Consider the following 13,692-nt stretch of genomic DNA (forward strand, 5'->3'; position numbering starts at 1 on the left):
TACATCTTTACCCCAGGGAAGTTTCCGGGCATCTGTCCTTGACAACAGTTTAAGAAGGTACAACTGAGGAAGCATGTGATCAAATGCTTTCTTATCTGATGATGCCTCAGTTTCAGCGGACTGCTCTGATTGGCTGATCTTTTCATCCTTGGCTGTTTCTGATTGGCTGCGTGTATCCTCTGTCTCCATTTCTTGATCAACACGGTTTGATTTTTCACGGTCAGTGAGGGTTTTCTGTGATAACTTTTTGACCCCGGCCAGTAACTTATAGATGATCACTGGATCATCGACCAACACAGAGGGTACGAGGTCCTGGTAGAGACACAGTGTCTGTTGTATCCTTATCATGTGTTGGTGTGGGGTCACAAAGCTGGTGTCTGTAAATGCATTAAATAAATAGCAAGTAGATTTAAAACTAATTTAAACAGTGCCGTCAGTCCTGAATTGTAAAATCCTTAATATATACAATTATTGATATCTCTATTTAAAAATAACTTTAATTCCACTTTATCCTTATCAATCTTTTGATGAATGATATCAAATAGATTAAATACAAAAATCAAATATTGTCAGATTTTTATGTTAATCCATACTGAGTTCTGACTCATATACCCGTACAATGAATTTGTCAAACTACTTTTGCCATTTTTTTAAGAAACAAAATAACTATGACTTGAGAAGGCTTGATACCTGTCAGTTTGCTGTCTTCATTCTCTAGTTCCTGTGGTTTAGCCTCAGATCCCAGTGTTGTGGCATGATCCCAGCAAACCATCAGAGATTTAATATCAGGAATGGCCTGCAATATTTGGTACATTTATATCTTTATCTTTTTAACAAAAGGACTAAAATGACTTTTTCTTTCATTACTTTTTTTTAAACAAGTCCGGTATGTCAACCTTTCTATTCTACACATTTAACTCCTTACTATAGCATTATCAGCACAAAAAATGTGACAACATTGTGGTACTATCAACCATTATCCCGAAATAAAAAAATTAAATAAAAAAACATCAATGAACATGGCTGTAGAATTGACAATTATGTGGTTTTCACATTAGAATCAGATGTGACCTTGACTCTATAAGGCTGACCTTGATGACTTTCTCCCTGTAGTCCTGCTTTATGTCGTCTTGCTCAGTGTCCGTGTACCAGTGGCCAAGGTTCTCCTCTGTTACACATGACAGGGCAGTCATACCTCTTTTTAACATCATGTTGATGAAATCTAGGACTGCGTCCCGAGGTACAATATGTCTATGCTGAAATTGACAAAGGTTACATTATTAAAGACTTCGGTAATGCATGTGCCCTTGACATTTACTGATATACAGGTACAAGATCATCACCTTATGTGACCCTCGATCCTGACTTTGACAATGATGTGAATGACAGGGGAAGAGTGATATGTATTTCCTTAATAGCGCTGACCTTGACACTGACATGAATGACCCTGACCTTAAAAGTTATGTGAACGACCATGACCTTGAAAGTAATGTGTTTGGACCATGACTGACCCTTACCTTGAGACTGCTTTATAAGTATGACCCTAACCTTGAAAGTGATATGTTTGGTTGTGACTGACCCTGACTTTGAGAGTGCTATGTATAACCTTGACCTTGTAACTGATATGTATGAACCTGACTGATCCTAACCTTGAGAGCCTGTAGTACTGTATATAACATCTCTTGTGGAGGTAAGGTGTCCACCATCATCATGTCCACAAACTTATGGGGATTTACTCGCTCTCTTAACTTGAATGCTGCCGGAAGTTCTGACTGCTTTTCAAAAATCTGGAATAGAAAAACAAATATTGACTACTATATTATGAATATAATATGTATGAATATTAACTGTCTTTTTCTGCAGAGAAGGATGATCTGTACATCAAAATCATTAGTTGAACTCCATGGAAAAAAGATAAGTAAATGGTTTATGTGTCATGACCTCCTCTATAACTGACCTTGCAGAGAAAGGCCATGGAAGCTCGCCACTTGGGTGAAGGTCGTGGTGAGAGGGTATTTAACATAGATGGAAGGTAGTGACACAGCTGGTCGGGACATGCCCTTAATGTCTTTATAATCAAGTCCTGGATTTGTGTTGATTCTGTTACTTTGGTAAGAGACGTCAGGAAACTTGTTAAAATATGGTTTTGGTTTCTGAAAAGAAAAGAAAATCAGAAATATTTACCATGAATATCTATCTGGAATATTTGCTTCTCATCGTGAGTAAATAGTATCAGTGTCTGAGATATTGTCCTTCATCTGATAAAGCCTATATAGATTCTTAATGATATAATGTTGATCATAAGTTTTTTTTTATCTTTGGAATTAAAAGTTATCTTAATATCTATTCACAGGATCTCAAATTTCAAGAATACTCCTTTGACCACAGGGATAATAAGCATCTCACTATTGTATACAACTGTCATTGACTAATAACTTACTGTCCTGAAGTACCCAGAGCTTTATCATAAAAGTTGATTCCAAACTTGTGTGAAGAGCACAGCTCTACAAGGAGTTGGTGGGTACTGTCTGCTACAATCTTTTGGTCTTCAGTCTTTGTCCCATCGCCATCCTGTTAAAATGGTTGTTTACACCTCAGGCAATATTTCTTCATGTGAATTTCAAGTGAAGAAATCTTGCCTGTGTAGTATCACAAGAGAAGAACATATCTGTGCATGCAATGCCAAATTCTAAAACTTCTTCTTGAAATTATTCTTATAAGGATACAAAACTCCATACAGTTCACCTTACACTGCTGGTAAATTCAGCCATTCCCATTTCAAACATACTGCTAATATTAAATATAACTTCTTTATAATTACCTTTAATTACAATGTTGGTTATTGTTTATTTGCGAAAATGAGCTTTCTTAAATTCACTTTGATTGAAAATTTGCGAAAAGTAAATCGCACATGAAAGAAAACTGCTTACAGGCCTATCAAAAGTTCATTGCTTCCTTTAAAAAAATTCTAAATCTGAAACTATCTTAACTAACCTCAAGATGGTCATCAGCTGACCGGTTGTGCCAGGTGCTTGGACCTGTCCAGTGGTATAACTGACCCAAAACTCTCATGTTGGCCTCTGTAAATAGCCGCACCTTCAGCGTCTTAAAAACCGCAGGGTTCTGGACAACCTGAAAGTACAATAAAAGCTGTTTGAGAACAACAATGCTCCTGAAATTCTTTACTAACAAGACCTTATCAATAACATTTTGGCCCACCAAAAAAACAATACATATAATCTGGCCTTTACATAGGCAGAAATCAATGTCAGTTGAAACGGATAACAGCATTTCAACATTTGCACCATAAACATATTAAAGTTATCATTGTTCAATATAGCAATACATGTATATGCATTTCTTAAAATCTAAATAGTTTTAATGAGTCTTTTACTGCATATAGTTGGCTGCAATTAATACTTACTCAAAGAGACATAAATATTTTAATACAAAATGTGTTTATGAGTGCCATCTCACACTGTAGAGCAGTAATATGATCCCAGCTATAGAGTACAAAGCTCTGTACCTTACTAAGTAACGTGGACATCACCATCTGTATGTTACCCACACTGTCAGCTAGTAACCCAGGTATCAGGCTGCCAAGGAAACCTAAAATCAAACACACCAGATTTTTATAGAGAAATGAATACTTTAAAACATACTTAACAGAAAGAAAACACTGCAATGTCAGGTAACAGTTATCAATTAAATAGAAATGATAGAAAAATTAAAAAAACAAAAAAACAAATCTTTTGTTATCTGAACATTTACTACTGAAACATTGAATTATCTCTTTTGTCCCTGTATTTAATGTCAATAAGGAACATCAATTGCTTAACAGAAGAATTTCACTGTATATTAGACGTTGTGTGGATTTGGAGTGTAAATATGACCTCTTTGTTAACATTTTACTGTGTATAAGACGTTGTGTGGATTTGGAGTGTAAATATGACCTCTTTGTTAACATTTTACTGTGTATAAGACGTTGTGTGGATTTGGAGTGTAAATATGACCTCTTTGTTAACATTTTACTGTGTATAAGACGTAAGTGTGGATTTGGAGTGTAAATATGACCTCTTTGTATAAGAAGTAGTGTGGATTTGGATAAATATGACCTCTTTGTTAACATTTTACTGTGTATAAGACGTTGTGTGGATTTGGAGTGTAAATATGACCTCTTTGTTAACATTTTACTGTGTATAAGACGTTGTGTGGATTTGGAGTGTAAATATGACCTCTTTGTTAACATTTTACTGTGTATAAGACGTTGTGTGGATTTGGAGTGTAAATATGACCTCTTTGTAACATTTTACTGTGTATAAGACATTGTGTGGATTTGGAGTGTAAATATGACCTCTTTGTGAACATTTTACTGTGTATAAGACGTAGTGTGGATTTGGAGTGTAAATATGACCTCTTTGTGAACATTTTACTGTGTGATTTGGAGTGTAAATATGACCTCTTTGTTAACATTTTACTGTGTATAAGACGTGTGTGGATTTGGAGTGTATAATATTTTACTGTCTTTGATTTGGAGTGTAAATATAACCTCTTTGTTAACATTTTACTGTGTATAAGACGTTGTGTGGATTTGGAGTGTAAATATGACCTATTTGTTAACATTTTACTGTGTATAAGACGTTGTGTGGATTTGGAGTGTAAATATATGACCTCTTTTTAACATTTTTACTGTGTGTATAAGACGTTGTGTGGATTTGGAGTGTAAATATGACCTCTTTGTTAACATTTTACTGTGTATAAGACGTTGTGTGGATTTGGAGTGTAAATATGACCTCTTTGTTAACATTTTTACTGTGTATAAGACGTTGTGTGGATTTGGAGTGTAAATATGACCTCTTTGTTAACATTTTACTGTGTATAAGACGTTGTGTGGATTTGGAGTGTAAATATGACCTCTTTGTTAACATTTTACTGTGTATAAGACGTTGTGTGGATTTGGAGTGTAAATATGACCTCTTTGTTAACATTTTACTGTGTATAAGACGTTGTGTGGATTTGGAGTGTAAATATGACCTCTTTGTTAACATTTTACTGTGTATAAGACGTTTGTGTGGATTTGGAGTGTAAATATGACATATTTGTTAACAATTTTACTGTGTATAAGACGTTGTGTGGATTTGGAGTGTAAATATGACCTCTTTGTTAACATTTTACTGTGTATAAGACGTTGTGTGGATTTGGAGTGTAAATATGACCTCTTTGTTAACATTTTACTGTGTATAAGACGTTGTGTGGATTTGGAGTGTAAATAAGACCTCTTTGTTAACATTTTACTGTGTATGATTGTGTGGATTTGGAGTGTAAATATGACCTTTGTGTAACATTTTACTGTGTATAAGACATTGTGTGGATTTGGAGTGTAAATATGACCTCTTTGTTAACATTTTACTGTGTATAAGACGTTGTGTGGATTTGGAGTGTAAATATGACCTCTTTGTTAACATTTTACTGTGTATAAGACATTGTGTGGATTTGGAGTGTAAATATGACCTCTTTGTTAACATTTTACTGTGTATAAGACGTTGTGTGGATTTGGAGTGTAAATATGACCTCTTTGTTAACATTTTACTGTGTATAAGACGTTGTGTGTGGATTTGGAGTGTAAATATGACCTCTTTGTTAACATTTTACTGTGTATAAGACGTTGTGTGGATTTGGAGTGTAAAATATGACCTCTTTGTTAACATTTTACTGTGTATAAGACGTAGTGTGGATTTGGAGTGTAAATATGACCTCTTTGTTAACATTTACTGTGTATAAGACGTTGTGTGGATTTGGAGTGTAAATATGACCTCTTTGTTAACATTTTACTGTGTATAAGACGTTGTGTGGATTTGGAGTGTAAATATGACCTCTTTGTTAACATTTTAACTGTGTATAAGACTTGTGTGGATTTGGAGTGTAAATATGACCTCTTTGTTAACATTTTACTGTGTATAAGACGTTGTGTGGATTTGGAGTGTAAATATGACCTCTTTGTTAACATTTTACTGTGTATAAGACGTTTGTGTGGATTTGGAGTGTAAATATGACCTCTTTGTTAACATTTTACTGTGTATAAGACGTTGTGTGGATTTGGAGTGTAAATATGACCTATTTGTTAACATTTTACTGTGTATAAGACGTTGTGTGGATTTGGAGTGTAAATATGACCTCTTTGTGAACATTTTACTGTGTATAAGACGTTGTGTGGATTTGGAGTGTAAATATGACCTCTTTGTTAACATTTTACTGTGTATAAGACGTTGTGTGGATTTGGAGTGTAAATATGACCTCTTTGTTAACATTTTACTGTGTATAAGACGTTGTGTGGATTTGGAGTGTAAATATGACCTCTTTGTTAACATTTTACTGTGTATAAGACGTTGTGTGGATTTGGAGTGTAAATATGACCTCTTTGTAACATTTTACTGTGTATAAGACGTTGTGTGGATTTGGAGTGTAAATATGACCTCTTTGTTAACATTTTACTGTGTATAAGACGTTGTGTGGATTTGGAGTGTAAATATGACCTCTTTGTTAACATTTTACTGTGTATAAGACGTTGTGTGGATTTGGAGTGTAAATATGACCTCTTTGTTAACATTTTACTGTGTATAAGACGTTGTGTGGATTTGGAGTGTAAATATGACCTCTTTGTTAACATTTTACTGTGTATAAGACGTTGTGTGGATTTGGAGTGTAAATATGACCTATTTGTTAACATTTTACTGTGTATAAGACGTTGTGTGGATTTGGAGTGTAAATATGACCTATTTGTTAACATTTTACTGTGTATAAGACGTTGTGTGGATTTGGAGTGTAAATATGACCTCTTTGTTAACATTTTACTGTGTATCAGACGTTGTGTGGATTTGGAGTGTAAATATGACCTCTTTGTTAACATTTTACTGTGTATAAGACATTGTGTGGATTTGGAGTGTAAATATGACCTCTTTGTTAACATTTTACTGTGTATAAGACGTTGTGTGGATTTGGAGTGTAAATATGACCTCTTTGTTAACATTTTTACTGTGTATAAGACGTTGTGTGGATTTGGAGTGTAAATATGACCTCTTTGTTAACATTTTACAGTGTATAAGACGTTGTGTGGATTTGGAGTGTAAATATGACCTCTTTGTTAACATTTTACTGTGTATAAGACGTTGTGTGGATTTGGAGTGTAAATATGACCTCTTTGTTAACATTTTACTGTGTATAAGACATTGTGTGGATTTGGAGTGTAAATATGACCTCTTTGTTAACATTTTACTGTGTATAAGACGTTGTGTGGATTTGGATTTGGAGTGTAAATATGACCTCTTTGTTAACATTTTACTGTGTATAAGACGTTGTGTGGATTTGGAGTGTAAATATGACCTCTTTGTTAACATTTTACTGTGTATAAGACATTGTGTGGATTTGGAGTGTAAATATGACCTCTTTGTTAACATTTTACTGTGTATAAGACGTTGTGTGGATTTGGAGTGTAAATATGACCTCTTTGTTAACATTTTACTGTGTATAAGACGTTGTGTGGATTTGGAGTGTAAATATGACCTCTTTGTTAACATTTTACTGTGTATAAGACGTTGTGTGGATTTGGAGTGTAAATATGACCTCTTTGTTAACATTTTACTGTGTATAAGACATTGTGTGGATTTGGAGTGTAAATATGACCTCTTTGTTAACATTTTACTGTGTATAAGACATTGTGTGGATTTGGAGTGTAAATATGACCTCTTTGTTAACATTTTACTGTGTATAAGACATTGTGTGGATTTGGAGTGTAAATATGACCTCTTTGTTAACATTTTACTGTGTATAAGACGTTGTGTGGATTTGGAGTGTAAATATGACCTCTTTGTTAACATTTTACTGTGTATAAGACATTATGTGGATTTGGAGTGTAAATATGACCTCTTTGTTAACATTTTACTGTGTATAAGACATTGTGTGGATTTGGAGTGTAAATATGACCTCTTTGTTAACATTTTACTGTGTATAAGACACTTGTGTGGATTTGGAGTGTAAATATGACCTCTTTGTTAACATTTTACAGTGTATAAGACGTTGTGTGGATTTGGAGTGTAAATATGACCTATTTGTTTACATTTTACTGTGTATAAGACATTGTGTGGATTTGGAGTGTAAATATGACCTCTTTGTTAACATTTTACAGTGTATAAGACATTGTGTGGATTTGGAGTGTAAATATGACCTCTTTGTTAACATTTTACTGTGTATAAGACATTGTGTGGATTTGGAGTGTAAATATGACCTCTTTGTTAACATTTTACTGTGTATAAGACATTGTGTGGATTTGGAGTGTAAATATGACCTCTTTGTTAACATTTTACTGTGTATAAGACATTGTGTGGATTTGGAGTGTAAATATGACCTCTTTGTTAACATTTTACTGTGTATAAGACATTGTGTGGATTTGGAGTGTAAATATGACCTCTTTGTTAACATTTTACAGTGTGTATAAGACATTGTGTGGATTTTGAGTGTAAATATGACCTCTTTGTTTACATTTTACTGTGTATAAGACATTGTGTGGATTTTAAGTGTAAATATGACCTCTTTGTTAACATTTTACAGTGTATAAGACATTGTGTGGATTTGGAGTGTAAATATGACCTCTTTGTTAACATTTTACAGTGTATAAGACATTGTGTGGATTTGGAGTGTAAATATGACCTCTTTGTAACATTTTACTGTGTATAAAATTTTTGTGGATTTGGAGTGTAAATATGACCTCTTTGTTAACATTTCACTGTGTATAAGACATTGTGTGGATTTGGAGTGTAAATATGACCTCTTTGTTAACATTTTACTGTGTATAAGACGTTGTGTGGATTTGGAGTGTAAATATGACCTCTTTGTTAACATTTTACTGTGTATAAGACGTTGTGTGGATTTGGAGTGTAAATATGACCTCTTTGTTAACATTTTACTGTGTATAAGACGTTGTGTGGATTTGGAGTGTAAATATGACCTCTTTGTTCCAGGAGCTGTTTGATGACATCATCACTTCCAGTGAAAAGGAAGGACAACATGAAGTGAATTAGACATGTCCGTACATCATTAAGGTCCTGAAACAAAAAAATAAGACATTTATATCAGCAATTAAAACTGACTGACTTGTGTTCCTTAAACAAATGTTTACTAGAATGACAGCATGCAGACTATTGCAAAAATTATAAAAATACCAAACAGTTACAAGTTCCTTATACAGTGAGTAAAATTATAAAGATGACTTCTCTTTAAAGAAATGGTTTTAGTAGTATTAGGAATATTAAGTAAAAAAATCACCAGACGCCTCCATTAGATTCCAAGATCAGGCGAAGGCCAGTTAATTGGGGCACTGGGTCACATCACCATATGCTTTATCTATTTGTATCCTACCTTTTTATCTCTGCGGTTCAGTAATGGAGGCAAAACAGAGTTGTTGAAGTCAAACTGAGCAAGGACCATTCTTGCTGACCGGTCTCCCAACATCACCATGGCAGTGAGCAGCTTCAGAGTCACTTTGATGTGGCCTGACTTGTTGGTCATCAGCAAGGTGAAATAAACGGTGGCCATTTGGGAGGATAAAAGTCTCTGAACAATGTTCTGTCCGACCACAGAAAACTTCTCAAGGTCATCTGCAATCCTGAGCAATATGGCCTCCAGCACGCCAAAGATGAGTGCCAACTAGATCAATGGAAGATAATTTATACACTGGTTATATCAGACTTTTGAAATATACTCAAATACAGTTATAAAGATTCATGGATTCAAGGATTCATTATTTATTTGTTAACTTTTCAAATATAACTAAATAAATGTACTACTTTACTTACTTATCAAACTTGTTAAAGAACAAATTTATCTATTGTACTGGCATTAAATCATTTTCATAATTAACACTGAATCAGAAAAATGAAACCAAGATACAACAATATTTTCAGAGAATTTAAGACATAAGAAGTAAGCTTTTCATCATCAATTTTCATCCTTATTTGTAATGATTCATCAACTTCTATGGATCATTAATCTACAGGATCAACATGAACAAAGACAAAAAAAGCAAAACTCTTCAAAGAAAAACATGATACATTATACAGAATCATTGAAACTGAAATTACCTCCCCTGGTTTTCGTTTTCCCACTTCCAGAACTTTGAACACTTCACTGCATTCAGCAGAGGATCTGCAGTATCCGGCAACAATGTCATATCCCTGATTTTCAGAACAAATTCTTGCAGTTTCCAAAAACCTTTCAAAAGCTGAAACCAAAAGCAAAATGTAAATATTAAAATTTTCAAATTGTAATACATGTACTGTGTAAATACCAATTAGATTGTGAAAATGTATTTTTACATTAAGTCAAGTCAATTTTATTTAGAGTTGGTGCATGGCATTAATCAGAGAATATGAGCCTATATAACAGTCTTTTACAATCAACTATAAGCAAATTAAACAATTTAATGATATAAAACAAGACAAGCATGCAGTGTAGATTTTGAAAACATATATACAGGACATACATTTCTAGTGCTGAAATACTGCACAGAGTTGATATGATATGCCACAAATCGACTAGTATGGGACAGGTTTTTATAGGTTCCAACAGATACTCAATCAATCAACCTTTTATTGATTACTATACTATACTTCCATGTACAATCAGAATCATCATATATAGAAATGCAACGTGCATGTAATATATCAAACTCCAATTACAGTATAGTATACTTTGTTCAAATTGACCCTTGTCCGATCCAGATACCAGTGTCTATTGTGGCATAAATGAATGTCCTTTTCCTTCTTAATGTATAGAAATCAAAACTTGACCATGCCAACCAAATGCTGATCCTGATGACATTCAGCATAGACAATTACGTTACACTAGTCCTCACTACTGGATAATAATTGTTTCTAAAAATGGACCAAATCTTTTATACTCAATTTTCAAAGTAAATCTTTAACAAGAGGCCCAGAGGGCCTGTATCGCTCACCTGGTTTGTAATGCCAAGTAATGTTCTGAATACAGGTTCATTGTTCATTGCCCCATCCCTCCCGCCCCCAGGGGGTCAGAGCCAAAATTTATACAAGTTCTGTTCCCCTTACCCCAAGGATGTTTGTGGCCAAATTTGGTTACATTCCATTCAGAACTCTATGACAAGTAGCGATTTAAAGGATTTACCTCTATTTCCCCTATTGGGCCCCGCCCCTCCTGCCCCCAGGGGACCAGAGTCAAAATTTATACAAGTTCTGTTCCCCTTCCCCCAAGGATGTTTGTGGCCAAATTTGGTTACAATTCATGTAGAACTCTATGACAAGTAGCGATTTAAAGGATTTACCTCTATTTCCCCTATTGGGCCCCGCCCCTCCTGCCCCCGGGGGGTCAGAGCCAAAATTTATTCAAGTTCTGTTCCCCTTCCCCCAAGGATGTTTGTGGCCAAATTTGGTTACATTCCATTCAGAGCTCTATGACAAGTAGCGATTTAAAGGATTTACCTCTATTTCCCCTGAGGGGCTCCGCCCCTCCTGCCCCCAGGGGATCAGAGCCAAAATTTATACAAGTTCTGTTCCCCTTCCCCCAAGGATGTTTGTGGCTAATTTTGGTTACAATCCATGCAGAACTCTAGGACAAGTAGCGATTTAAAGGATTTACCTCTATTACCCCTATTGGGCCCCGCCCCTCCTGCCCCTGGGGGACCAGAGCCAAAAGTTATACAAGTTCTGTTTCCCCTCCCCCAAGGATGTTTGTGATCAAATTTGGTTACAATCCATGCAGAACTCTATGACTAGTAGCGATTTAAAGGAAATGTTGACGGACGGACGCCGCGCCATGACATAAGCTCACCAGCCCTTCGGGCCAGGTGAGCTAAAAATTGCAAGTATACTTATAAATAAAGTAAAGAAAAGTTGAAAGCATTGAAAGCGAGGCTGCGTGGAAATGTAACCATAGACGTTAGTGAGTCGGGAGGATGTTTTAGAATTCCCATACTTTAAATTAATTTTTTCGTATGCAGACAGATTTTGACGAGAGATTTTATTTTTCTATTTCATAAGAAATAATACTGGATACATTCACACCATTTTCACAAACTTTAGCCATCCTTGCCCGACTGTTCACTTTAAATAATTTGTTCTGTATGCTTAGATACGGTTTTCAGATATTTATTGAATATTTTATTACAATGATTGGTTGTCTAAAACGACAGGAAAACGTGGGGAATACCTACCTCAAAAATGATAAAAATAGACCGTCATATTCTATTTTTGGAACACAAAACGAAAGCTGGGCGAAAGTGAGGTTGTAATGAACAACAAACTTGCTGACGTGACAAGTCAACATTTGTTTTCCACATTTTAAGATTATTTTCTAATTTATGATGGTTGACAAATGAAGTTTAAGCCATATTTGTTATAAAACAATTTGTATTTAGCGTAAGAATGATAATTCAAAAGTCAAACGAGACTTTTCATTCAATCATGACATGGCACCGTGAAGGGAGGTTCCTGACTTATTGCACATATGTAGATCACGTAAGTATAAATTGGGGAGTTGCTCCCGTCTCTTGCATTGCAGCCATCCATTTATATTTACATACTTTCCCAATCGCACACATTACTGACTCTTGACATACACTGTTTACTATCGGAATCAGTTTGTGTTCGCTTCACCCACGTTTTTGACCCACCATTTTGTTTACATGCAATTAATTTGTGCAGTGCATTGTGGGAGGTCACTCAAGTTCAACACTACTATACTATCGTTACAAAATTCGACCGGTTCAAAATACAGAAAGATGGAATTTCCATTATAATTATTTTATTTGACACATTTGCACAATAACTGATATATACTACTTAGTAAGGTATCTGACACATCTTAAATATGTATTTTACTCAAATTTACATGGTTTATTTAGATTCATTTTGCCCCTTTAACACAAAAAAATGATATAAAATAATAATTTATTTTGCTTTTAGTGCATGTGCTATTGGTATTAAGCAAGAAAATTAGTCTTATTGCACAAATGCACTTCATGGTTTAGTGAATTGACACATTTAATTAAAAATAATTTTATTTATCTACATAATGTACATTTGTTTAGAAATGGCAATGGGTAGTACAGTATTTTCTTTTTTTCATTGTTATGGGCAAACAGTTGCATCAAACCACTTTGTTATTGAATTCCCAGTCTCTGACTTTACATAGGTGTAAATTGAAAATGTATCATTCTAAATAACCATCAAATCAGAATTCGTGTATCTGTGTTAAAGATTAGCTTTTAGGCTTTGGTGGGAAATTGAGCCCTGCGCATGTACCATTACTGAGAGGGAGAAGATTAAGCAGAATGAAACGACAATCATGATCAGCAGTTGTGGACAATTTTAAGTTATTATCCAATCCATTACTGCTGATCACCATCACCGTAGTGCACTTGGACTATAACCTGGAAAAGTTGTAGATGGGTCCCTCAAAAGATATTTAAATGTTATTTCTGTAAACTCGTCACTCTTGCTTTTCTTGCTTGGCGAATCACTGCTTCGATTTTCATCGTCAACTTTCTTCTTTTTCCGTTTTAACGGCGAATTCGACCCCTCCGTCATGTTTACTAACCCATGTGCTTTCAAACCGGAAGTTCTCGCCTGTGTTTACCTTCCGAACGGCTTCACGTCTAAACATACC

General features: G+C 34.8%; 1 protein-coding gene across 1 annotated transcript in view; it reads right to left on the reverse strand.

The window, feature by feature from the left end:
* LOC138336361 (nucleolar pre-ribosomal-associated protein 1-like) overlaps positions 1-13,662 on the reverse strand; it is a 42,526-nt gene extending 28,864 nt beyond the window's left edge. The window contains exons 1-12 of the mRNA XM_069285814.1: positions 13,457-13,662; positions 10,134-10,273; positions 9,412-9,699; positions 9,002-9,098; positions 3,527-3,609; positions 2,995-3,132; positions 2,441-2,571; positions 1,958-2,153; positions 1,650-1,787; positions 1,092-1,256; positions 691-796; positions 4-377 (exon numbers count right to left, since the gene is read on the reverse strand). Coding sequence (XP_069141915.1) covers positions 4-377; positions 691-796; positions 1,092-1,256; positions 1,650-1,787; positions 1,958-2,153; positions 2,441-2,571; positions 2,995-3,132; positions 3,527-3,609; positions 9,002-9,098; positions 9,412-9,699; positions 10,134-10,273; positions 13,457-13,613 — 2,013 coding nt within the window. The 5' untranslated portion in view covers positions 13,614-13,662. The remainder of the gene's footprint in view (positions 1-3; positions 378-690; positions 797-1,091; positions 1,257-1,649; positions 1,788-1,957; positions 2,154-2,440; positions 2,572-2,994; positions 3,133-3,526; positions 3,610-9,001; positions 9,099-9,411; positions 9,700-10,133; positions 10,274-13,456) is intronic.
* Positions 13,663-13,692: the final 30 nt, after the last annotated feature.

This window comes from Argopecten irradians, chromosome 1 (genome assembly GCF_041381155.1).
Source record: "Argopecten irradians isolate NY chromosome 1, Ai_NY, whole genome shotgun sequence".
NCBI classification, from domain to species: domain Eukaryota; kingdom Metazoa; phylum Mollusca; class Bivalvia; order Pectinida; family Pectinidae; genus Argopecten; species Argopecten irradians.